Source organism: Talpa europaea, assembly GCF_964194135.1.
Source record: "Talpa europaea genome assembly, chromosome: 13".
NCBI classification, from domain to species: domain Eukaryota; kingdom Metazoa; phylum Chordata; class Mammalia; order Eulipotyphla; family Talpidae; genus Talpa; species Talpa europaea.
In genome coordinates, this window is record NC_140080.1 from 23,130,271 (window position 1) to 23,156,764 (window position 26,494).

Genomic DNA, 26,494 nt, shown 5'->3' on the forward strand with positions numbered 1-26,494 from the left:
TGTGTTCCCACAGCCAATTCTGGACTTAAGCATGGCAACATCACACAGTATTGAAATGGCCCATTTGTGGCTGTACTCTGTATGGGGCAGGAAACTTTTTCAAGGTAGCTTGGTGTATCCTCAGGTCTTTGCCCAGTTTTTCTTGATGTGAAGTGCCCCATGAATGCAGAAGCATTTCTAAACACTCAATTAAGGCTAATGTTTAGGGACTTTTTTCTTGGATGTTTATAAAACCATTATAAGTTTATGAAAATAGAATTTGAAAGTAGTGTTTTTTCTTTTATGGACATACTTTTTCTTTTAGTGGACATACTCATTTAACTTATATTGTTAGACGTTCCAAGGAATACTATGTGACTGCTGTTTAATATGACTAAGACAATGCCTTTATTATGGTATTTGACAAAGGCAAAATGACACGAGTACCCCAGACAAAAAATGTACATGGCACTTTTACTATTTTAAATGCACATTTTTCCCTGGGTAAAGTAATATACTTATGACTAGATTTGGACAATGGAAATAGAAATTATGACATTGTTTCAATGATTCCTTTTATTTGCAAAGTAGTATTTCCATGTAAGTGCTCAACTGATGTTCTCAGAGCAACCAGCAAGCATTACTATTTCAACATTTTTAATATCTAAAGCTGAGGCTTGATAAGGTATTCACAGGCTCCAAGCTCCAAGAAGAACATGGTACATTTCTTTCTGCTCCACCTGGTTGGCCTTTTGTGTAGGTCAAGGGAAAGCCCAGTACATCCTTTTTAGATAATATGATAGTTTTATAAAGTGAAATAGGTAACTCTTGGTACCTAAAGGGGAAAAATTGTGAAAATGCTGATATTCTTTTTTGGGGGGTAGAATTATTATTAATGGAATAATTAACATATAACATTATATTAGTTTCAGGTATAAAACATAGATATTGTTAACCTTCAATAAAAGAACAGTAAGGTTAGCAGGCAAGTTTAAATATATCTATTTAGGAATAGTAAAGAAATGCAATTTTGGGTACACAGATTTAGGCAGAAGCTTAAAACATGTCCCAAGGAGGGACCAAGGTTGGGGGTTCTTAGAGAGGGAAAAAGAAGAATGAGGTAATGAATGGTGAGGTAATGGATGAGGTAATGGTCAGGTGAAGGAGTCACAACTTTTTTATCAGTTCTTTCAAACATGGTATTCTGTCCTTGTTGGTTCTTGGAATGTTATTGGCTTGATCGAGGGTCAGATACAGTTTAAAGACACAGTAAAGTGTTTATTTTCTTCAGTGACTTTTTCCTACGCTATTTAAATATGGCTCCAGTTGTGTTATTAGTTATCATTACTTTTCATAGTATATGTCATAAAATGATCTTTGCAATAACTATTTGATATCCATCACAATAGTTACATTTTTTTCTTGTGATAAGAACATTTAAAATCTACTCTCATAGCAACTTTGAAGTGTACAATATAGTGTTAATAACTTCCGTCACGGTATTGTACATTGTACCCCAGGGTTTTCTTATTTTGTAACTAGAAGTATGTACCTTATGACAACCTTTATCCATTGTACCCTCCCCCCATACCCTCACCTCTGGCAACCACCAATCTATTCTCTATGTGTATGACTTAAAAAATATTCTTTCATATAATTAAAATCACTTATTTGTCTTTACATATAATGAAGATCATTTATTTGTCTTGCACATAATTGAGATCATTTATTTGTCTTTCTCTTATTCACTGAGCATAATGCCCTCAAGGTCTATCTATGTTGCTGCAAATTTCCTATTTCCTCCATTTTTATGACTGAATAATATTCCACGGCATGTGATATATTCCACATTTTCTTTATCCACTCATCCAAAGATACTTACGTGTTTCCATATCTTGGCTATTATAAATAATACTGCAGTGGAAATGGAGGTGCAGTTACCTTTTTGAGTTAGCATTCTCATTTCCTTCAGACAAATACCTAAAATTGGATCATATTATAAGGATGTTTTATTTTTAATATTTTGAGGAATCTTTATAATATTTTCCATAGTGGGTGTACCAACAGTGTATGTGTGTTCTGAAATATGGCTATTCTTAATATGGAAGATAATTTTCATTTAAGGGGCTGTGAAAGGATTTTAGGAGTAAGAATGAGCTTGGGAAAAAACTGGGTGAGGGCACTCAAGTTTTGTCTATGTGTGTACTTAATGATTCTAAGAAGGGAATAGATTTTATTGATAGATTGTTATTCCTCTGTTGTTGGAAAAATAAATTGCTAATTTAGTCAACATCCCATTATTTATTTCTTCTAACACACTGATAAAGTATCTGCTTCCTATCATAGAATCCAGACTTATCCATTGCAAGGATTTTATTCAACATGATTATTTACAGAGGTTTTTAGTCTACCTTTTTCGTGGAGCTGCAAAACACATAAGCAGCAAGAGTTAACTCTGACTGCTGTGTTTCCTCTTTCTAATGGAGCACTTTAGCAATGCTAATCAGTTGTACTGATTTTCTGTTTTGATTTTTCCATAATAATTAAGTGAATGATATGGAATGCAATCAAGTTTGGCACTAGGGGGTTCATGCAAATGACTGTTTTTTTACATTTAAAATTTTGTTAAATGGAACCTTAAGGAAAATTATTTGAAGAGGAATACTGGTTGGGTGGGGGTAGTTTAACCCCCAATTTAGAGATTTGAATATATTCAAAATGTCAATTTTAATGTGGCAAATCACCACTGTGTAATTTTTTTTTCAATTGAAATAATGCTATTTTTAAAAAATTGCATTTTGTTTTCATTTGCACTCTAAAGTGGAAGATTATAGTATAAGACAAGATGACACAATTTAAAGCAGAGAAATCAAGAAGAAAAATATATTGAGTTTTTTTCCCTCTGGGTGGAAAAAGGGAAAAAAAGGTATCAACATCTACTCATGAAAACCTACAGAAAAAACAAATAAAATAGGGAAAGCATACAAGTTGTGTCCTAGGTACTTATTTGAATTGCCTATCAGTGCCTTTATGAAATAAGATGGAACAAAAGGAAGGACAATGTATGTTTCTGAATATAATAAAATGTTGCTTTTCTATAGTTTCTTACAACTCATGATATATTTGTAAAATATTTTCTCCCCTTACCATATATAACACCAACACCACAGCAATCTCTCAATGCAGTTTGATTTTTCTCCACACCAGATTTCAAAAGCAATAAGAAAATAACAGCATTCCAGTTTTTTTTTTAAGTTTTTCCCCCACTGTGCCCATGGAGAGGTTAAAAGTCTTAACAGGGCAAAGCATCAAGTACAAAACAAGAAGGGATACCAGAAGATTAGTATTAAATCATTTATATTAATTTTTTATTTTATTTTATATAGTTTTACATCATTTTTCATTTTTGCACAATGTATGCATTTTCATCTTGGTTATATTCCCCATACAATTCCCACCACCTCCCTTATTTTGACCCTAAGCTTTCCTCCTCACACACCAGCCATGGCTGGTGGGAATAAAATTACACAAACACTTTAGAAAACAGTTTGACAGTTTCTGAAAAGTTAAATGTCTTCCCATCATACAATTTAGTCATTCCATAATTAAGCATCTTCTGTTAAGAAACAAAAGTATGTATTTATATATATATGTCCAAATGTTCCTAGCAGCATTATATATAGGGTATAACTGTAAACAACTCTACAGGTGAATGGATGAACAAAAGTGGTATACTACTCAGGAATAAACTATTAGTATACTTAACAAAAAATTTTATATTAAAAGAGAATACACAACCTCTTTCTGTTTCTTGGCAGTTTGATTCATTGCTTATAGCAACGTCTAACTTTGCAAACTAAATATTTCTAATTGGGAAATAGATGGTTTGAATCTGAAGTGGTGACTCAGGATATAAACTTTCTGATTAGGGGTAATCGTGAGTAGGTGGCAACCTCCTATTGACCCATAGAATGAAAGTTAATATAACATATTTCACAATTCATTGAAATGCAGTATTTATTCTGGTAGGCAAAACAATGACACAGAAAGATATTTGCCATGCCTATTTTTTTTTTTTAAGATTTTTATTTATTTATCTATACGAGCACTGGGTACAGTCAGAAGCACTTGAGGGTGAGAGAATTCACCAGAGCCAGAGTGGGAAACAGAACAGGCAGCTGACGATACACTGCTGAGGGGAGTGGTGGGCGGCAGGAGAGGTCTGCGTGCCATGTGGGACCCTTGCCGGTGGCCAGGGATCGAACCGGCGCTGCAGAGGCTTGCAGGCAGCTTCACAGCCCAGCGCTCAACCACTGCGCCATCGGGGAGGCCCCTGCCATGCCTATTTATTACAGTGAACTATATTAAAGATTGTCTCTTTTTTGATGAATGAGGAAAATACAACAAGTAGTATATTATGCCTTCAATTGTGAGACGGGGAAAATGAAAAATACCTACTTTTTAGGCAAGTTATTCTGAGGATTAGATAGGTAATTCCCCTAAAAGTTTCAGCTCTGTGCTGCACACTGTAATCAGTACAGAAATGTTAGCTGTTATTGTTTATTAGAGCATTGTTTATTTTTATTTATTTAAGTGGAATGGCTGTTTTAGTTATATAATGTGAAGCTTCTGATTTTACGATTTGATGATAAGAGACTCAATAACTTGAATTAATCCACATGCTATATTTTGGCTACCCACTTATGCTTTACATGTTGATTCCCTAATGACTGAAATCCCTTTTTAAAGATTTCATAATCTCTCAGAGTGGCTTGTACTACCTTTTAATTGTCTTACAAATTCATATTTTTCCTTGTTCCAAATCAAAGATTTTTGTTTTAATCTTTGTAGAGTTAGGGATAGGTGACTTGTGATAATATACTTAATATGTGTGGGAACATGTGGGGAGGGAAATACCACCCCCCATTCCTCTGGGTTTTTGTTGAATTGGTATGGTAAACAAACTAACACCAGAGCGATTAGTAGGAGAAAGAGAACAAAGTCAATTACTTGTGTAAGGACAATTTGCATAACTAATTCTAGAATAAAAGAAGCTGACTAGGGTTTGTATTCTTGAGCTAGAAGACAGGTACCTGAGATGTCTATGAGTGATGATGGGGATTCACATGAGAAGAAAAGGGTGATATTTGACAAGATCAGATGCTTTGAGATAATTGTTCAATAGAAAGGTTATTTTTGGAGATGTTCCTAAATCTGGGTAATCTTCATTCTGCAAGGTAATGAAAACAGCTTCTCTTGAAGCCCTCAAAGCCTCCATTGACCTTAGCTCCAAATGGCTGCTGAGCATTCTGGGGAGGCCTATTCTTCATATACATGTTCTTATAAAACAGTCTTGATTTTGAAGGGTTTCATACTTCATTTAATCTATTCTCTTAAATTTGAAGATAAACCATTTCCTAAGGTTAAGTTTTGCTGTTGTTATTATTTATTAATGTAAGATAAATTTAATTTTTTAAACCACAAGGTTATTCAATTCATTTGCTTCCTAGATACTAAAAACTGGTAACCTCATGATGTGGGGAGTTAGTATAACTTCTCAAAATACGAGTTCTCCTCTGGAAACTACTTTGGTCACATAATCTGGCCTATTGTTATTAGCGTCACTAGTTTACCAACAGTCAGATTAATGGTTTTCATATTTTTAATTAGCAAATGGATCAGCTATTTTAAATTTATGTCCATTTTTATAATGACTATATAGAATCATTTAATATAGTGTGATAATTAACCTTTCCCTGTTCACTAAGTGCTCACTTCCTGGAGATGGATGTGATTTCTAGGCACACGCTGTTATAGCTGTTGGACACTCAACCTGACCAGTGCTTGGCACATAGTAGGTGTTCAGTAAATGCCCACAGGAAGTGACTGTATTTGAATATCCCACTGAAACTTCAATTTTTTTTTTTTTTTTAGAGATCTTTTTTTTTTTTTTTTAAAGATTTATTTATACAAGCACTGGGTACAGTCAGAAGCGCGGGAGGGTGAGAGAATTCACCAGAGCCAGAGCGGGGAGCAGAACAGGCAGAAGGACTGAAGTACACTACTGAGGGGAGCAGTGGGCGGCAGGAGAGGTCTGCGCGCCATGTGGGACCCTCCTCTGGTGGCCAGGGAGCAGGCGGGGATTGAACCGGCGCCGCAGAGGTCGCGGGCAGCTTCGCAACCTAGTGCTCAACTGCTGTGCCACCTGGGAGGCCCTGAAACTTCAAATTTAACATATCTAAAACTAAACTAAGGCTTCTTCCCCCAGATGAGGAGGACTTCTGTGCTTCACATCTCAATGAGGAGCTCACCATCCACCAGAAGTCTCTTATTTCTCTTACTCCCACATCAATCACTGCTCCCTATTCCATCTCCTAAATATCTCCCAGATTCACTCAGGTCCCTGCAGGCTCAATGTTACCATTTCCTTAGTTCCCCCACAGTCATGGCTTATCTGACATTTCTCTAACCACCTCCCCCTGCAAGAAACTCTCTGCAGCCATAGAAATCTTTCTACTGTCACTATGTACCCTTTATTACATCTCCATTGTCTTTGGATGAAGTTCACATATTTTGCAATGGCTTATAAAACCCATTATGATATGCCCCCTACCTCTTTTTCCAACTGAATTAATTTGAGCTCCCTAAATGTGCCTGACCCTCCCTCACTTCTGGTTCCCTCTGCCTCTTCTGTCTCCTGTCTCCTTTCCTCACTCACTTGTTTTCCAGGCTTCTGAATATGCCATTACTCATTTTTCCATTATGGTTTTTCTTCTTCTCAATAATACCAGGTTCATTTCCTCTAACCCTAACCTCCCAACAGCTTTATACTTTTTTCTATATACCTGTGCAGAAACCTCAGTAAAATTAGCTGGTTTCATTTCTATTCAGTAGATGAGAGAAACAAGCACTAAATATTAGGACTATGTCATTATTGCTAAATTATAAGCATCTTAATGGGCAGGGACAGGAACTAGTTTGGTATTTTTTTCCAATTTTTGCATGGTGCCCAGGATAGAGTGGGCATTCAGTGAACGTTGAATGAATTATTGAATGAATCTCAGTTTGAACCTGAGGTGCCTCTTGCTTGAGTCAATGGAGCCTCTGTTTCATCATTTATCCTCTCAGACAAATGAGGCCAAATTCCTCTGTGAGCCCTCTTCTTCCAGAAGGGAAATATGCCTGGTGAGAGAATCTGGAAGCCTGTATTGCTCTGAGTTGTTCGGGTAGATTCCTTTAATGTTGGCTGGCGTGAATGAGAAGGGCTTTTGTTGTGGTGGCAATTAACGATGATTTGCACATTTTAGTAATTTACAAAACGGTGGCCACCCTGTACAACATAAGAAATACCTCTCTCTCCTGGACCATGAAATCTGGTGCCACATCTATTTAAATACATGACTTGTTATGCATGTTTCAGCCCTAGTGACAACTGGTACCAAATGGTTGCTGGATTGAATAGAATTCTGTCTGGGTCATTTTAATGCATCTTTAACATGGATTTCTTTCCTCCCCTTGTAGGTTGCTCTTCAGGAAAAAAAAAATGGTTATTTCTTTGAACTCATGCCTCGGCTTTATCTGTTTACTGCTTTGCCACTGGATCAGGACAATATCACCCTTGAATCTTGAAGACCCTAATGTGTGTAGCCACTGGGAAAGGTAATCATTTTCAAAGTAATCTGAGAGATAATATCTGATAAATTCCTTAATATACTATCACTATTGGTCTGATATATAAAATTAGAATTTGAGAGGAAATTTTGAAATTATCTTTATGTTAAAATCATTAGTTTTATGTAATAAATTGGGTAGTTATTATTCACCTTGATCTTACAGAATATTATATGAAAAAATGATATGTTGATTCTAACATTGTAAGGTTCAGAGAAAACATTAATAGCTGAACTAAAGTGATTCAGAAAAATGCCTTCTCTTTGCTCTAAATTGATTTGTAATAATCAGTTGGACTTGCAAGGGAACCAGTGGGTGAAAAGTGGAAGACAGAATGGAATAATGTACTAAAGTGTTGAGATGTGTGGCTTAAAAATAATGTCCTGTTGATGGCCTGAAAACGGAGACATCATTTCTGGGAGGAACTAGAATGACTATGTGGAGGTAGTATCACCTGAGGTGTTCTCAAAGAACTGAATAGTATGAGTGGATGACAGTGGATTGGGAAAGGTTCTAGGAATAGAAGGCAACAGAACACCAGTGCCATAGGGACCACGAAGGCTGTGCTCAACAAGACTAGAGTCAGTACAGTATTGGAGGAGGGCAGGTTTGACTAGATTCTATGCAAGCAGAAAATGAAATGTCCAGATTTGGGCAATTTGTATGGGAAATACAGATGAAGCACAATATAATAGGTCCATCTCACGGGTGTTATATTACCTCCTGTAACCCAAAATAGTGCAAACCTTGCAGTAATATTGCAGTATAATCAAATGCAGTCTGCTGCTTTAATGTGCAAGTAAAATCTAAAATAAAATCAAATAAAGTCTACTTCTTTAATATGCAACTTGCATTCCTCAGAAAGTATCTTTATTTCAAAAATAACATTGCAAATGCAAGTTTTTCAAACAAATGGAAGGTGTCAAGTACTGGAGAGTAATATGTATTTTTATTAGCTGTAAGTGCAGTTATATCAAACTCTTGGTATTTTTTCCTGTCACCCTCAGAATCACAACTAGCACATCAGAATATACATTTTAATCACTGTTGTCACCCAATGGTAAAAAGAAAAAAAGAAAACTCAGTCTTTCAAGCACAGGAACTATATTATCTTAGGGGAACACTGTTACCTCCCACACTGTAGTATTTTTCAATGATGCCTCATCCCCATCTCCACGGACAATATTATGATCAGGGTGACAAAAACATGTTTCCCTGATCAATCAATGGAATATATATCATTGTGAAACTTTAAACTGTAGATGATGTATGTGTATGTAATAAAGTTCTCTACATTTTTGTTATTAAATATACTGAATTTAAATAGGAAGGCCCTCCTATTTATATTCTTCATGGCACCTCCCATAAAACATTACACCATCAAATTAAATAATAAATATTTATTAAAGTAATAAATGAATCAATGAATACATTAGTGGATGCATATTAAATTTTAAAAAGTACTGGCTATTGGTGGTTGAATTTCTTGGAGGATGATAGCTTTGGAATGGGAGGAAAAATCAAATTTGTAAGCTTTTATGAAATGAGAGTTGACAGATCTTGGTGATGCATGGAAGGTGGAATGTGAAAGAGGCAACAAAAGGCTAAGGGTTAGAAGCTGCTGTCTAAAGAAGCAAAGATGATGTTGCACATAGAGAAAAATGAAAGGAAAAGGATTTGAGAATGAAAAAATTAGTGTAGTTTCTCCATATTGTTTATAAAATGTATTTGAATGTTTAGGAAAATGGGCTTGGGAGTCCCTAGCATGATGAAGTATGAAAAGATGAATACTATAAGGGAAGGGCTGTAGAGAGAGAAGAATCAAAGAATTCAAAAAATCTAGCATCCACTCATATGTGCATGTTTTGTCCTGATTCCTTATTCAGTATTTGCCTAGACTTCCCTGCACATAATTGCATTGTTATAGTCACCATTTATAATTCCCAGTATCTAAAACACTGCCTTGCATATGGTATATGCTCAATAAATAATTGTTGCATGAATAAGCTCATCTTCTGATAGGAAATGAAATGACTAAATGTGGACATCAGTGGGGAGGCTGCAGTGGAGGAAGAGAGAGACAGACAAGGGACACATTAATCTCTAATATGATTCCATTGTTGCACAAGTGATTATAATAACCTCTAAAATATTCAGTAATGGGGAGGGAAATTGAGCATGAAAACACAGAGAAATGATGGAGGTTTTTTTCTGACTATAATTTTTCTATGAACTGCCAGAAAGAAAGATTGACAGCTATGATCTTTTTATTGATAAATTTCCTGCATGAGGCTTGATAATGGTTCTCGGAAGATAAGTAAAAGAATGGACTTGTTTTGACAAAATGGAGAAAGGAGTTTAAATTAAAATGATTCAAATAAAGGTACAGGCAACAGGTTCTCCTGTACCTTCAAAAATTGAAATGGGCTTAAATTGAAACTGGGAGAGAAAGGTTAGCTTCAAGGACAAAACTGGTAGTTTGGGTTGAGTAAGGTTCATTGTAGGCTTTCCTTATGCTGAAACCCATGTGGACAGAGGCCTGAGCCACAGGATCACCTGGAGCCTTGTTTCTCAGAAGGTGGGTAGTGGAGCTACATGAAATTTTTTATTTTCAAATGAAAGTATGCCCCATTTTTATGCACAATTGTGATTCTTACAAATTATACATAAAATGAAATTAAGGAAAATGAAGTTATTTAAAATACACAAGAGGTGCTTCTTATCAAAGAAATTCTGTGCAGCATCCTTTTGGAAAATGAATAATTCCATGAATGATCTGTTTCTTCTCCCATCCCTTCTCCTTATTCTGTCAGTACAAGTAGGTCCATCTAGTGGGGGTTTCTTCTAAAGAAGGGGTACATGAAGAGAAGTAATTCTCTGTCCAACCCCTTGAGGGTGGACCACAGAAGTGGTAGTAATTGAAGCAACAGTCCTAAAGTGAGCAGAGATTAAAAAAAAAAAAAAGATGTTTCTTAACATATCTGATTAAAGTAACAAGATTATTTAGGCAGATAAAATGTAATTAACCACTTTGGAATATGCCCAAGTGATGCCTCCTCCTCCTTCCCCCTCTCCCCTCCCTTTGACCTTAAAATAAATCTTGTTGGAGTTTCTCCCTGGATAATACTTAACATATTAAAATCACAGTGATGACATTTTTCAGTGTGTTTGAGAAGAATAAACAAACAAGCAAGAGTGAGTTTTGCATTGCAATGCTAAAAGAGTGTAAAATTGGGATCCAATTCCTTTTATACCAGTTTGCAACTTGCTTTCTGCTTTAGAAGCTTGTGAATGTTCCAGTGACATATGAGAAGGACAAAGGGGCAGAAAGGTATTGGGGGTCCTAGTGTTGGCGCTGCCTCTAGACTGACCACTAGGAGCTCCGTGTTGCTCTTTTGTGTTAAAAAGGGCTGGACTAGATAATTGAGAAGTTTCCTTTCCAACTTGTGATTTTATGCTGATGAATGTGGAGCCATAAACTTCTAACATATACACTAAGTTTAAATAGCAGTCTACCAGAAACCATAATAAAGAACTACTGAAGCCTGGTTCCTTCTTGAAAACCTCTCCCTTAATGATGCAAACACACAGCTTTCAGAAGGTGTGTTTGGAAAGCGACAACTTATTTAATGATAAGAGGTGAATATTGAACAAATTAGGTGTAGTCATTTCTGGAATATTCGGCAGTCATAATTTGAAGACTGTTTACTAATGTGGAAACATACTTATGATATACTCAGGTTAAAAAAGTAAGTTTCAAAATTATGTGTATTGTATGATTATAATGATTTTAAAACCAACAACAACAAAAATAAACTAAAACTAAAACCCCCTACAGTCTATGAAGAAGTTTATTTTAGCTAAATGGCATTGGTGGTTATGTCAGAATTATGGATTTTCTCTTTTTTAAAAATTGTTTTCCAAATTTTGTAGCTCTTTTATAATACAATTTAAAATGGAAAAAAAATAATTGTATAGAAAAGAAAAAGAATGCATAAAGAAAGAATAGAAAGGAAATTTGGGGTGAAAGATTTACAGTCCTTTTCTTGCAAACTTATGTGGAAGCCTCAGTTTCTCATAATTGTGAAAAGTAACTTATATTCAGTCCATTCTGTATTGAGCTTGAGCCTCTAAATATGAATTGGAATTCTAAGTTTTTTGATTGCCCCTTTCTAGAGAAGAACATTTTTATATCCCAGAGTCAGAGAAGAATCCTGCAACTGTCTGCTATGGATAAACAACAAATCTAAAGAAGAGGAAATTCATGTACTTTTAACATTTCCCTTTATTTAAGAATCTTCTAGGCAGTTAGAAGTAAATGAAAACATTTTTCATGTTTTCTTGTGGAATCAGTTCTCCCATCTACATCAAATAGAATGTGTTTGGCCAGGATCTGGTTCTTTTTTTTTTTTTTAAGATTTATTTTTTATTTATACAAGAACCGGGGTACAGGCCAGATGCACGGGATGGTGAGAGAATTCACCAGAGACAAAGCAGGGAATAGAACAGGCAGACTGAGGAAATATACTGCTGAGGGGAGCAGCAGGTGAGACAGAGAGGTCTACTCACCATGTGGGTTGCTCCGAGGCTGGCGGGGATCCAACAGGCACTGCAGAGGCCGTGGACAGCTTCACAGCGCTGCGCTCAACTGCCTGCGCCACCAGGGAGGCCCCAGGATCTGGTTCTTGATGATCACTTTTGCTTTCCAAGTTATACATACCTTAACATAATAACATGACCTTTGGAATTTTATGGAAATTCTGCACCAGGTAAATGAGTACTGTATAACCTGGTTGAATAGATTATTTTTTGCCCAATCAGCATTAACTTAGAGTAGTTTCTTTTTCATTCATCTAGCATCTCCTATGTGGAAAGTTGCTCTGTTTTGCACATGCAGCATTGTGCCTGTATAGCAATTCCCTATCCAAAAGATGATTCATTCACTTTTCTGTCCACTAGAAATTGAATGGAGAAATAATGCGTCAGCCCTCAAAATTCACTAATATAAGTAAGATCAGAAGGACAGAGAATGGCAAGGAAGTCTTGGATGCATCAACCTGAACCTCAGGGCACTGCTTGGGCTCTGAAGAAAATACTAATAGCTTAATGAGATATTTCATACAGCAACACATATTTTAACAATGGTTTTTTGTTTTACTGAAAAAGAGTTATATCTTTGCATATGGGTGTTTACACACTCTACCTTCATCCAAACCTGTCCTGATAATAGCAAATTATCATCTGTCAGAATAGAAGGAAATAGTTCTCTAAAATGTATGTTAGAAGGATGTAATATATAGCATGGAGATTATCGTTAATAATCTTGTTTTGAATTTTTTTAAAGATTTATTTATATAAGAACTGGGGTACAGGCCAGATGTGCAGGAGGGTGAGAGGATTCACCAGAGACAGGGTGGGGAACAGAACAGGCAGACTAACTGAAATACAGTGCTGAGGGGAGCAGCTGGTGAGACAGGAGAGGTCTGCTGTACCATGTGGGTATCTCCGCAGCCGGCAGGGATCGAACCAGCACTGCAGAGGCTGCGGACAGCTTCACAGAGCTCCACTCAACCACCTGAGCCACCAGGGAGGCCCTTGTTTTGCATTTTTGAATTGCTAAGAGAGTAGATGTTAAAAGTTCTCATCACAAGAAAAAAAATGTGTGTCTATGTGTGGTGATAAATGTTAATTAGACTTTTTGTGGTGATCATTTCACAGTATATACAAATATTGAATCATATACATCAGGTATACCTGAATCTAATATAATGTTATATGTCAGTTTTTCTTTAGGAAAAATAGATAAATAAAATGTATGTGAGAGATATTCAGAATGTCAAATGGGAAAGGATGGTCAATACCATCCCTGACTCCTGGTTTTAAGATGTGATCATCAAAACCCAAGAAATCGGGGTTTTCTACTGAAGATCATCCAGTTTCTCAGGGTCAAATCGAGATTATAACCCAGCTTTCTTTCAAACTCAGTGATCTTATCACGTAGGGCCCATGGTGAATAAAATTTACCTGAAAACCAATTTGTAGTGTCCCAAAGATGTAAACACAAGTGTGGGTGGTATGATTATTTCATAGATGTCCTGTTGAAATCTAATGACATGGCTAAGAGAGATCAGCTGGAGAGAGAAACCCCCCTTTGCGAGACTGACAATACATAATTTTCAAATAAAAAACTTTTCTCCTATTTCGACCTCTCTTCTTCCATATCGTCTCCAGTTGATAGTTCCTATTAATGGTCAGGCTATTAATTTGCAGCAAGTGTGTCTGATGATGACTTATTACTTTGTTAGTGTGAATTAAATATTTTGGTGGAAATCTTTAAGAGATTGGTAAGGAAAATAGAATAAGTTTCTTGGAAAAGAGTGTCAACCAAAAACCATTTTTGGAAGAAACATGTAGCCTTTACTGCAAGCGGTTTGCAAAATGGGGAACACGGTTTTCAGGTAAAAGTTGAAAATGCTCCCCTAGTGTGGGCAAGTTGAAGGTTTATAAATGCAAAAACCACAGAATTAGTGATAAAAGTCACAGATATGAAAACAACCCCAAATTGGTTGATATTTGAGTCCAAACCACAATATTGTGCCCACTGGTTCCTACCATGTAGGTAGTTGAGGACTTTGCAGATTCTGAGCAGGCACCTGCAGGGGTTTGGCAACATTCTGAGAATGCTGGATATGAGCTGAGTCTCAGGTCCTGGCACAGCCAGCCACCTGCCTACTTAATTTGAGGTCCATCATTTTGAGTTCATTTTCATAATTATTCTGGTTACAGGGGGTCTTCCCTCAGCATTTTGGTTGTGAGAAGATTCTCCAGATTTTTCTGTAGGTAGTAACGCTAAGCTCTTGAGCACATAGTAGACTGTCTTAGAAAGGAAGATGTGTAGGATTGAACATTGAATGATCTTTATATTTCATGGATGCTTTTAGACCTTTAGGGTTTCATGCTTTTACTTTAACAAGAAACTGTTAGTGAAAATGTGTTGGAAAACAGTCTAAGGAGCAGCTGTTGATATGATTATTTCAGTCTAATTGTCTGAGCCACATGTATAGAATCAGGTGAGAAGACTTCTTTGTAGCTTTTATTTAGAGGTTGAGTGTATTCTTCTACTGCCCTAGAAGTAGGACGGAAACATGAAAGAAAGTAATTCCAAGTTCCAAATAGAGAAATAGGCGCTTTCTGAATTTCTAGAATCAGCTGCAAAATGCACTGCTATGAATACTCAAATTGTCCCTACTCATTAATTTTATGATCTGCCTTGAAAACATCTTGTTAAAGGTCTTAGTTATTCTGGTACCGTTGGGGTGAGGGAAGGAAATTAAATACAGGAAAACATATGGTGATATGTTTTTAAATTTATGACTATCAGAGTTTATAGTGAACAGTAAAAAAGAGAACTTCAAAAAAATGGATTGCATGATCTCTTGTGTTTTAAAAAATTATTAACATTGCTCCTATTGTAGTTTTTAGCTCAAATCAAAATCTGTAAAACCATGGAGGTTCTCTGTAAAAAGTCATTATGGAGTTGTAAATAGAGATAATTTAGCCTACAATTATTTTTTGTAGATTATATTTCTTCTAATATTGTAAGAAATACTGATACCTTATCTTTCCTCTTCTTTGCAGCTACTCAGTGACTGTGCAAGAATCATACCCACATCCCTTTGATCAAATTTACTACACAAGCTGTACTGACATTTTGAACTGGTTTAAATGCACGCGGCACAGGTAATGGAATCTCACATATGAGTTTTGATAACCAGAAATGGATTCTGTTAGAGATATGAAATACTTGAGAAGGTGTATGTATTTATCTAGTGAATAGTTACTGCTTGCAGTTGGCCCAGCCTTGTTCCAAATCACAGCAAAAAGATTGTCTATGCCTTTAAGGAGTTTGCAGAGAAATATCTACAAATTACTATCTACTAAAAATTATGCAACTTTTGTATTGTACACAATTTTGGAGGGGGACATTCTTAAATTTTGGCATCATCATATGATAAAAAACTCACGTCTTTGCGTAAGTTTATAGTCAAACACCTGACTCAACTTAGTCTAACTGAAATTTGATCTCAACTGAAATAAAATAAGCCACATATTTTTACTATAAATGTGAAAACAGAAAACAGGGGCCTCCCTGCTGGCCTAGGGGTTAAGGCTTAGTGCTACCACTGCACAGCCCACTACAGTGGCCTGAGTTCGATCCCTGGGCAGGGAGCTAACCCACATATGGCGCAGCAGACCACTCCTGTTTTGCTGCTCCCTTCAGCAGTGTATGTCAGTAGATTTGCCTCTTCTGCTCCCTGTACCTCTACCCTACACCCCAGTTCGTCTACACAAAAATACATAAAATCTTTTTAAAAAATGTGAAAACAGAAAATAAAGACAACTTATTAAATATTGATAATAGGGAAGGAAACCTTGATACCTTAATTTTTTTTCATAGAATAGTAGTATGAGTCATGGGTAAAGTGTCAGTTAGGACTGCATTCAATGATATTAAGCATAATGTCATATTTTTAAGACAAGCTTTCCTTGACCACACCATGTAAACTATTGTAGGTTCCCTCTCTGTCATACTCTGTTCCTTCGCTCAAGTTTTGTTTTTCCTCACAGCATTTAATCATTCATTAATAAATAAACATATATACCAAACAAATATATCCATATATATTTATTATATGTTAAATAATATTAAATATAATGTACATTTGTTTAATGTGTCTTAATTATGCCAGGAAGAAAGTCTTCCTCAGTAAAATGTAAGTTCCTTGCAGACAAGGGCTCTTTATTTTTTTGCTCACTGTGAGCTCTTTTCCCCAGTGCCTAGAATAGTGCCTGGAATATAGTAAATCCTCAGTGGATGTGTATTATATAAATGAATTGGTGAGTGAATGAAACTTTAGTTAAATGCAAAGGTCTTTTGTCTATTAACCTTCTCTTTTATAGTGGGGTGATACTGCATTGACATCAATTTTTAAACAGATTCCCTGAATTTTTCTTTTAAAACCTCTAAGTGAAAGATGACTAGGTAAGTATCATATATGAAGTTGAGCTCTACTTTTTAAGTTATCTTAAGATAAATTAAGTAATGAGGTAATGAAAATTCTGATCCCTCTTGAAATGAAGTATATCTGGGTTTAAATGGGCAGTCAGTATATTCTTAATAATTAAATAAATCAATTCTTAGCAAATTGATAAGAACATTATAGTGGTCAAAACATATATTCTGTGGTCAAAACATATATTCTGTGTTTATTCTTATTTATTTTGGAGTTCTTTGTTTTTTGTATTTTTACTATATTTAATAATTCTTGTGTATTAAAACATAAAGCCTGATTTCTAATCAATTTGGGGGTGAAAAAAAGTAACTATGATTTTCTCCTCTATATAGAATCAGTTATCGGACTGCCTATCGACATGGAGAAAAAACTATGTACAGGCGCAAATCCCAATGTTGTCCTGGATTTTATGAAAGCAGAGAAATGTGTGTCCGTAAGTAAGACTTTTATCCCTTTGCGGTTCACTTACTTTACCCAGTGCTGGTTTGCATCTGTTAACGGTAACCGACATGGAGGCCTGGGAAGATGGGGCTTCCTGGATGGTTCCCTTTCAGGCCCGGAAACATAAATTTATACCTCTGTCCTATAGAAAATCTCCAAATGCATGTCACTTGAGAAAACACAGATGTTACAGAAAGATGATTCAAGGCCGGATGTAGCAATGTCAATTACTTCTCTTCAATTAATGCCTCTTTGGAAATTGGGCATGGAGTCATTATTAGGTCACGAAAGAGAACAGAGACATAACTCTCCTGCAGCAGCTGACCAGTGTCCCTAGTCAACTTCTGAGAGGCCAGCTTGTTCTCTGGTGCACAGACTGATGAGGCTTGTTCGAAGCACAGGAGGTTTCACAATAAGAAATGACAGTCTGGGTCACAAAGTAGACCTTTTTGCATTATCATATTCTCTTTCTTCTCTTCTTCAGTTCATCAATTCATTCTGAAGTATCTTTTTTTTAAAGATTTATTTATTTATTTATTTATTTATTTATTTATTTATTTATTTATTTATAGAACCGGAGTACAGACCAGATGTGCGGGAGGGAAGGGGATTCACCAGAGACAGAGTGGGGAACAGAACAGGCAGACTGATGAAATATGCTTCTGAGGGGAGTAGCGGGAGAGACAGGAGAGGTCTATCAAGCCATGTGGGATTCCTGTTGGCAGGCGGGGATCGAACCAGCGCTGCAGAGACTGCTGACAGCTGCACAGCGTGGCGCTCAACCGCCTGCGCCACCAGGGGAGGCCCAGAAGTATCTTTTTTTTTTTTAAAGATTTTATTTATTTATTTTTGCATAGAGGAATTGGGGCGTAGGCCAGAAATGCAAGTGGTGAGAGGATGCACCAGAGACAGAGTAGGGAATAGAACAGGCGGATTGACTGAAATACACTGCTCAGGGGAGCAGTGGGAAAGACAGGAGAGGTCTTCTGGGCCATGTGGGTAGTCTCTGACAAGGGACTGAACCCATGCGGTAGTGGTGATAGCCTGATACTTAACCATTAGGCCACCAGGGAGGCCCAGTCTGAGGTATCTTGAAAGAAGTGTAATATTATATTATACACCTCAGAAAATCTTAGAATAGCAGTGGGTTGCACTTTGTGATTGGAATTTCTTACTACTGTATATAGGACACTTAACAAAGAGATTGTTAAAAACAAATTTATTAAAATACCTTGGGTCAACACAGCTAGAGAGGCACCTTTGTTTTCTTAACTGAAACAGTTGCATTAAGCAGCATAGAGGAATGATTGGTCACTTCTTGGCTTAGTCTCTTCAAAGTGGGGCAATAGCCTACTCATCTGGATAAATGTACATAAGCCATTGGTACCTTTTTGCCTTTCATTTGCTGAGAGGGCTTTGTATAGGAGTCATCTTCAATCCATTCCCTGGATTCTGTTCTTTATTGAGACAGAGTCAACTCCTCAACTTTGAGTCAGAACTACGGCTATATGTATGGTAATAAATGTTCATTAAAAATTATTACAGGGCCTCCCTGGTGGCACAGGGGTTAAAGACAGCACTATCAAACTATCACCAGCCACTACAGCATGAGTTCGATCCCTGGCGGGCCAGGAAACTACCTACATTGCTCAGCAAACCTCTCCTGTCTCGCCCACTGCTCCCCTCAGCAGTATATTTCAGTGGATCTGCCTGTTCTGCTCCCCGTTCTCTCTGGTGAATCCTTTCATCCCTTGCACCTCTGACTTACACCCCAGTTCTTATATCCATAAATAAATAAATCTTAAAAAATTTAAAAAATGGAAAAAAATGGGCCTCCCCTGGTGGCGCAGCGGTTGAGCGCTGGGCTACGAAGCTGCCTGCAGCCTCTGCAGCGTCGGTTTGATCCCCAGCCACCAGCGAGGGTCCCACATGGCACGAAGACCTCTCCTGCCATGCCTGCTGCTCCCCTCAGCAGTGTACTTTGGTCCTTCTGCCTGTTCTGCTCCCCGCTCTGGCTCTGGTAAATTCTCTCACCCTCCTGCTCTTCTGACTGTACCCAGTGCTTGTATAAATAAATAAGTCTTAAAAAAAAAAAATGGAAAAAAATGAAAAATAATTAGAAGGGGCCTCCCTGGTGGCCTAGGGGTTAAATCTTAGGCTATCACAACTACGGCCCGAATTTGATCCCTGGCCAGGGAACTAACCCATATAAGGCACAGCAGACCTCTCCTGCTCCCCTCATCAGTGTATTTCAGTAAATCCACCTGCGCTACTCCCCATTCTGTCTCTGGTGAATCTTCTCACCTCCATCCCCACACCTCTGGCCTACACCCCAGTTTATCTATGCAAAAATAAATAAATAAATCTCAAAGAAAAATTAGAAAATGCAACCCAGTGAAAAGAAGAAAATAAAAATACACTGTTTATATATTTCCTGGCCAGTAAATGCATTTATGTAACATATTGCAAATGTCAGTATAGATATTTATTTGATCAATCTCATCCCCTGAATATTTACATGATTCCAAGTTTTATCTATTGTGAGCTGCTCAGAAGATAACAGTATAGTTAAATCTTTATTCATATCCTTTATTTATAGGCAAGGATAAATTCTTAGAAGTAGAATTGCTGGTTCAGAAATACACATGTACCTGCAAGACATTCGGTGTTTCTAGTTTATTATACCTCACCATCACTATGGAGACTGCCTTTTCTGTTAGACCCTATGCCTATTTTCCCCTTTGCTAATTTTTTATAATTTGCATGTCCTTGATTAATAATGATTCTGAATAAGAAAAATTACATGTTTATATTCAAACATCTTAGAGAACAATCATGAACTAGCTCAGGTTGGTGGGAAATTTTCAAAAGAAAGCACTGAATACATATAGAGTGAAGAGTGGGTAAGCGTAGTTGGCCCTCCTGGCCCCCTCCCAGAGGCTTCTGGGTGACTTTATTTTAGTGATCTTGCCAAGAGTCAACCTGATCAAACAATTTTTATTACACTGAGATAATAGTTCTATCTCCTAAGATTCATTCCTGTTAAATTAAATCATAGAAATTAAATAAAGCAAAAGATGCCAATTCACTAATTTATACAGAGCTAGGAGAAGGTGCCTCCTCTCTATTACAGGGCAGGGTGAGAGCCATCCCAATGTTATAGGAAGTGTGAAGGGCACCCTGGAACCCCCAAACCTGCTGGCTCTTAATGGGTTCTGCCATCTGCCACATCAAGATAAAACATACTCTAGTGTATAAGACTTTCAATAAAAAATAGCTTTAATACAATTATTGTGCGATAAAGAAAAGAGAAGAGAAAGAGAAAAAATAGAGTTTCCTTTCTTAAATAAACACTCAAAGTTACCCATCTCTCCATGGGTAAATGCCCAGACAAACAGGATTGGCCCAAATCAGGGCCACTGAGGTCCAAAAGCTGCCACAAATCTAAGGCACCCTCTGGTGGAGACCCCTAAGAAAGGGCCAGAAAGGGCCAGGCAGTCTGTAATGAAAAGAGTCAAGATAAAGTCTGCCACTGTCACCCTTCCCTCGGGTCTCTCATCATGTCTGTTTCAAGCGTCTCCTTCCTTGTCCCCCAAGTCCCTGGTACAAGTCCAAGGCCGAGAAGCAAGCACAGCTTCTTCACGTGTCTCTCTGCCCATGTGCCTCCTCCAGGTCTTCTTCCTGATCTCCTTCCTTCCTTCTCCCAATCTTTTCCTTCTTTGTTCAGTTCTACCCTTCCTTGGGTGAAACAGAGAACCTGGAATCTCCCCTTTTCTGGGGATTACCCTGTTACATCTCCTTGAAGGACTGGAATGTGGGAAGGTAGATTTTACTGGCAAGCTGATGTGGAGAACATGGATCCAAACGAGGTCACTTAGAGAATTCTGTGGCCCCAGCCTTCCTTCCTTAATCCAATCCTTTTGTCATTTTATTCAGTAGCACAGCCCCCCTCAGAAAGCTGGACAATTTTATTAGCACTTTTATGACTGAGAGCTACAATCATAAAAATAGACTTTCTTTTATCTCACAACAGACAGATCCAAGGTGTTGCCTGGGCCACTTGGATGGACACCCCTAGCATTTGGCCCTAAAATCCTCCTTGTGTAAGCCTCCTTGACTTTAGTCACCCCTGGAGACAAAAATATTTTTCTTTTAGATATTTTAATATATTTTATCAGCTTACTGTCTAGTATCATGGTCCTGAAGCTGTTGGGTCTCTTTAAGAGTATTTTGTATCTTTCCACTCTGATGTCTTGATTTCATAGCTTAGCCCCAGAGGACAATCACACTCTCCTTACTTCCTTGTTCTTGGGACTGCCTCAAGAAAATGTTCTGTGCTCTCGACAGCTGGCACTAGTGAGGCACCCTTGTGGATACAGGAGGAAGAGAGAACACATGATTCTTGGCTCTGCTTTCATAATCTCTTCTTGAATGAGGTTATACTCCTAGGCACAAACTATTGTTTAACCGTTTAACTGTTTCCAGTTACTAAAAGGAATTGACTATCAGAATCAGTCACAATTTAAAATTTTTGGTAGTCATTTCACCTAAGAAAGCAAAAATGGAAGGTTGTATGCCAATCACCGGAGCAATTTTATTTTAGATAGCTTTCTTTCTGGAGAGCAAGCCCGGCCTCCCATCCCTCCCTATCCCTGCTTCATCCTGTGAAAAGTAGGCATTTCTACTAAACTCTCAAGTTATGCAGAAGCTACTGGTCCACAGAGCATACTTTGAGTAAAAAGATCCTGTGACCAAAAGACAGATGTGTATCATCTGGCAGGAAGAACGATAATGAAGAATATAGGGAATAAGGGAGTTAGAATCCTTTCTTAAGAATCTGGTTGGAAACAAAAAGAAATGGATTGGAAAATTTATCATATAGAAATTATTACTAGGATAGGAAGATGTCTCTGATTCCTTGATGAAGTTATTTTTATGTTTTTTTTTTAATTGTAGTAACATTGGTTTACATTGTATGTGATTTAGAAGCACAGGGTCATACTGCCTCAGGTGCATGTTCTCACACCATACTCACCACCAAGGTACCCGTAGTCTTCCACTGTAACCCACTGTGGCCCATCCCCTTTAATTTCCCCCTTCTTGTAGCTCAACTCCACAGTCAGTTTCCTGTGGTTTGTTATTGGTTTGGTTTTATCTTATCCTTAGTTGTTTTTTTTTTTTTTATCCCTATATTCCACATACAAGTGAAACCATCTAGTATTTGTCATTTTCCTTTGGACTTCCTTTGGCATTATCCCCTCTAGTTTCCCATGTCACAAAGCAAGAGTTCTAGCAAGAGTTCTCCTTGATGAAGTTTTAACTTGTTCATAAAATTAATTTAACTTTTAAGTTTGTTCTTCTTTCAGGGTTACTATTCTTGCCCAATTTTGTTTCATATTTTTGATTTAGAGAAAATAAATATTAATGAAGAAATGCCCAGAGGAATAAAATAGCTTTAATAGTGTTTTTTTTTTTTAAAGATTTATTTATTTATGCATTCAAGAGCTGTGGGGTGTGGGGGTACAGGCCAGAGGTGTGGGGGGTGAGAGGATTCACCAGAGACAGAGTGGGGAACAAAACAAGCAGATTGATCGAAGTACACTGCTGAGGGGAGCAGCGGACTTGTCAGGAGAGGTCTACTACGCCATGGGGTTTACTCCCTGGCATGCTGGGGATCAAACTTGTGCTGCAGAGGCTGCAGTCAGCTTTATAGGTTGCGTCTTAACCCCTTGCACCACCAGAGAGGCCCTAATAGTAGTTTTAAAGTGCTTATTTATTTATTTATTTATTTATTTATTTATTTATTTATTTATGTATTTATACTGGAATCAGGGTACAGGCCAGAGGCGCAGGAGGGTGAGAGGATTCACCAGATACAGAACGGGGAACGGAACAGGCAGATTGATGACATACACTGCTGAGGGGAGCAGCGGGTGAGACAGGAAAGGTCTGTCACACCATGTGGGACCCTCACAGGCCAGCCGGGATTGAACCGGTGCTGCAGAGGCTGCGGACAGCTTCACAGCATGGCGCTCAACTGCCTGCACCACCAGGGGAGGCCCTTATCTCTTAAACTATATCCAGTTTATAGATGTTTCACTTGTCAATCTAACAAATTTTAACAAGTACAGCAAAGGTCCTTTGACTAGTGTTTTATAAAGTTAAAACTATAAAGTTTATAAAAGGCAATTTGTATGTTTATTTTTATTTCCATTATGGCTAATCCAACTCTCAGGCTGGCATACCACCTCACACGCTTAAATAATTTTTGTCAATCTAATAAGTTCATCTTATTAATAGTGTTCACTTCATACTTAAGTGTTCTAATATTGTAAGATTTTAACTTTAATTAGCATTTAAGTCAATTATTCTACCACATATTTATTTTTTTATATATTTTTAAAGCCTTATTTATGCATACAAGAGCTCGGGTACAGGCCGGAGATGCGGGGGTTGGGGGTGTGAGAGGATCCACCAGAGACAGAGTGGGGAACAGAACAGGCAGATTGACTGAAATACACTGCCGAGGGGAGCAGTGGGTGAGACAGGAGAGGTCTGCTGTGCCATGTGGGTTTCTCCCTGGCTGGCCGAGGATCGAACTCATGCTGCAGAGGATGTGGATTTCTTCATAGTGTGGTGCTTAACCCCTTGTGCCGCCAGGGAGGCCCTCTACCACATATTTAAATGAAACTAGAGACTGCCTTCTTTTAATAGGCTACATTCTTTTGATTATTACAGACTTCCATTTCTAGGGTATCACCTTCATCTTCATGTACCATTATTAATCTCTACAGATCAGGGTAGGGCTCAAGCAGTGGATGGAAGAGGCAGGAGACAGAGGCAAATGACAATGCCAGCTGTCTTTAAGTATAGTTTCCAGAAGTGAGCACATTCTATTTCTACTTATTTCCTTTGGCCAGAACTTAGTCTCATGGTCTCACCAAGCTTCAAGAGGCCCAGTAAAAATATAGAGGATAATGGATATTGGGAGACAGAAATAATCTGAACAACATTTTAAGGCTTATGGATACAAATTGCAAAATTCCTATCCAGGCAGGTCATAATAACTTTCATGTCCTCCTATAGCACATGAATGTGCCTACTTCCTCACCTATGCTATATATGGCTATTGCTTTCAACCTGTTTGCTTAAAAAATGATCCCTTGTTTTACTTTGCATTTCCTTCATTAGTAGTAATGATGTTCTCTTCACAAATATATGTTTATTAGCCATTTGTGTTTGGGTTTCAAGGACAGGAACAGGCTGGGGGATAAAGTGAAACTGCGTTGTTTTTCAGAGAGCCACAGACATGCTGATTAGAAACAACAGGTGGCTGATTTTGTGGTTAGTAAAGGAGACAGTTGGACCTGAGACTTGAAAGCAAAGCCTGGTCAAATCAGCAGAATGCCCAGGGCCTTCAGAATCTCTGGCCCTCATCAACATCCATTCTCTTTGAATCCCAAAGTTCCATAGGTCTTCCCTCTCCAAAGCCTTTAATTGTTTGCAGCTCTAGGAATGGTTTGGAGTCGGAGCCCACCATTGTGAGCATCATGGAGAGAGGTATAATTTCTCACCCTATGGCAGTGAGGCCAGCGGTTGGTAACCCATACTGAAGTGTGACTGTGCTGATGTGTAAAAGAATGTTGAGGTCCAGATTCATGATCACCACAGTCCCATAGCTTTAGAGTCAATGTCTTTTGAGGATGCCCTAACCACCTAACCATTACTTACAACTTTAGAGCTCCAGGGAGATATTTGGAGGTACACACAGCTGACTTGCAAGCACATCTTTGGAACCCTTTTTGAATGGAGACTGCCTGTAGATTTCATTTCATGGGGGCAGCAAAAACTCACAGGAAAAGAAGCAACAGAGTGGAAAGTTGGTCATTCTTCCTTTGTGGCAAAGACTGGTTGTTCCAAAGACAAGACAAGCCATACTTTCTCATTCCAGTGTCTTTGGTTTCATGTTGGGTGAAGGTAGAGAAAGCAAACCATTGTAAAACAAGGATACTTGTAGCAGAATCATGAATGGGCAAAGGGGGTGGCCTGGAGTTCCCTTCTCCATGGGCTTCTATTCTTTTGCCCCAGTTCTTCTTCTGGAGGCTACTGCAAGGAAGGGATGATCTTAATGAATGTTACCTTTGTGATAGAGGTAACTGTGTTATCTTTTTTTTTTTTTTTTTTTTTTGGATGGAGGAGTTCAAATGCTTGCTCCAAATATTTATTTTTAAAGATTCATTTATTTATTTTTAAAGATTTATTTATTTACACAGAGAAGAACTGGGGTATAGGCCAGAGGTGCAGGGGGTGAGAAAATTCACCAGAGACAGAGTGGGGAGCGGAACAGATGGATCCACTGAAATAGACTGCTAAGGGAAGCAGCAGGCACAACAGGCAAGGTCTGCTATGCCATATACGTTAGCTCCCTAGCCAGGGATTGAACTCTGGCTAGTGGTGATAGCGTTGAGACTTAAACCCTATTTCACCAGGGAGGCCCACTAGCTCCCAATTAAAGCTATATGGGGGCAATGCACTCAGTTTGCCCTGCAAAGGATACTAGGAAGAAATTTGGGCACTGAGTCCCTTGCTCTATGTCTTGTAGGCCAGCTCTGATGGTAAAAAATCAGTTCCCATGGATGTGCCCTGCCTATCTTTGGCATTTATTAGAGAGCTTTGGAATCATCAGTAAGAAGACTTAACTCCCCTACAATGAGCTGCATCTGATTTCCTGTTATTAGCAGAGGGAAGTGTGACAATTGATTACCATAGCAGTGAATGAATATTCACAGCTGATTTTGAACTTGGCCTGTTTTATGTAAAACTGAGCTGACCATAGACAAATAAGGAGCTAGAACTGTGGTTGGCGTTTATATTAAAAAATAATTCCCTCAGGACCTCCCCAGTGGCACAGAGGGTTCAGCGCAGCACTGTGAAACTGTCTGCAGCCTCTGCAGCGCGGGTTCGATTCCCAGCCAGCCAGGGAGATTCCCACATGGTGCAGCAGACCTCTCCTGTCTTGCCTGCTGCTCCCCTCAGCAGTGTTCCGTCTCTCTGCCTGTTCTGCTCCCCGCTCTGTCTCTGGTGAATTCTCTCACCCTCCTGTGTCTCTGGCCTGTAATCCAGCTCTTGTATAAAAATAAATAAATCTTTAAAAAGAAAAAATAATTCCTGCAGATGAAATTTACTCTTGTTTGAATGTCATTCTTCAGTTAGCACTGAGTTTAAAACTCAAAGTTTGGGTTAAGGGCTTAAAGATATTTACAGCTCACTTACCCAGGACACTTTTCCTTTCAGGAGACAAATGTGCCACACAGGTAACACTTTCGGGG

General features: G+C 38.0%; 1 protein-coding gene across 2 annotated transcripts in view; it reads left to right on the forward strand.

Moving 5' to 3' along the window:
• The window catches only part of MEGF10 (multiple EGF like domains 10), a gene marked incomplete at both ends in the record, with an annotated part of 155,410 nt that overhangs the window by 32,486 nt on the left and 96,430 nt on the right, over positions 1-26,494 (forward strand). Inside the window, 4 exons of one of the 2 annotated variants that reach the window (XM_084252921.1) lie at positions 7,235-7,362; positions 7,513-7,638; positions 15,289-15,390; positions 17,057-17,157. In XM_084252921.1, coding sequence (XP_084109047.1) covers positions 7,235-7,362; positions 7,513-7,638; positions 15,289-15,390; positions 17,057-17,157 — 457 coding nt within the window. Of the gene's footprint in view, positions 1-7,234; positions 7,363-7,500; positions 7,639-15,288; positions 15,391-17,056; positions 17,158-26,494 lie in introns of those variants that run through there. The other variant, XM_084252922.1, reaches the window with a different exon arrangement.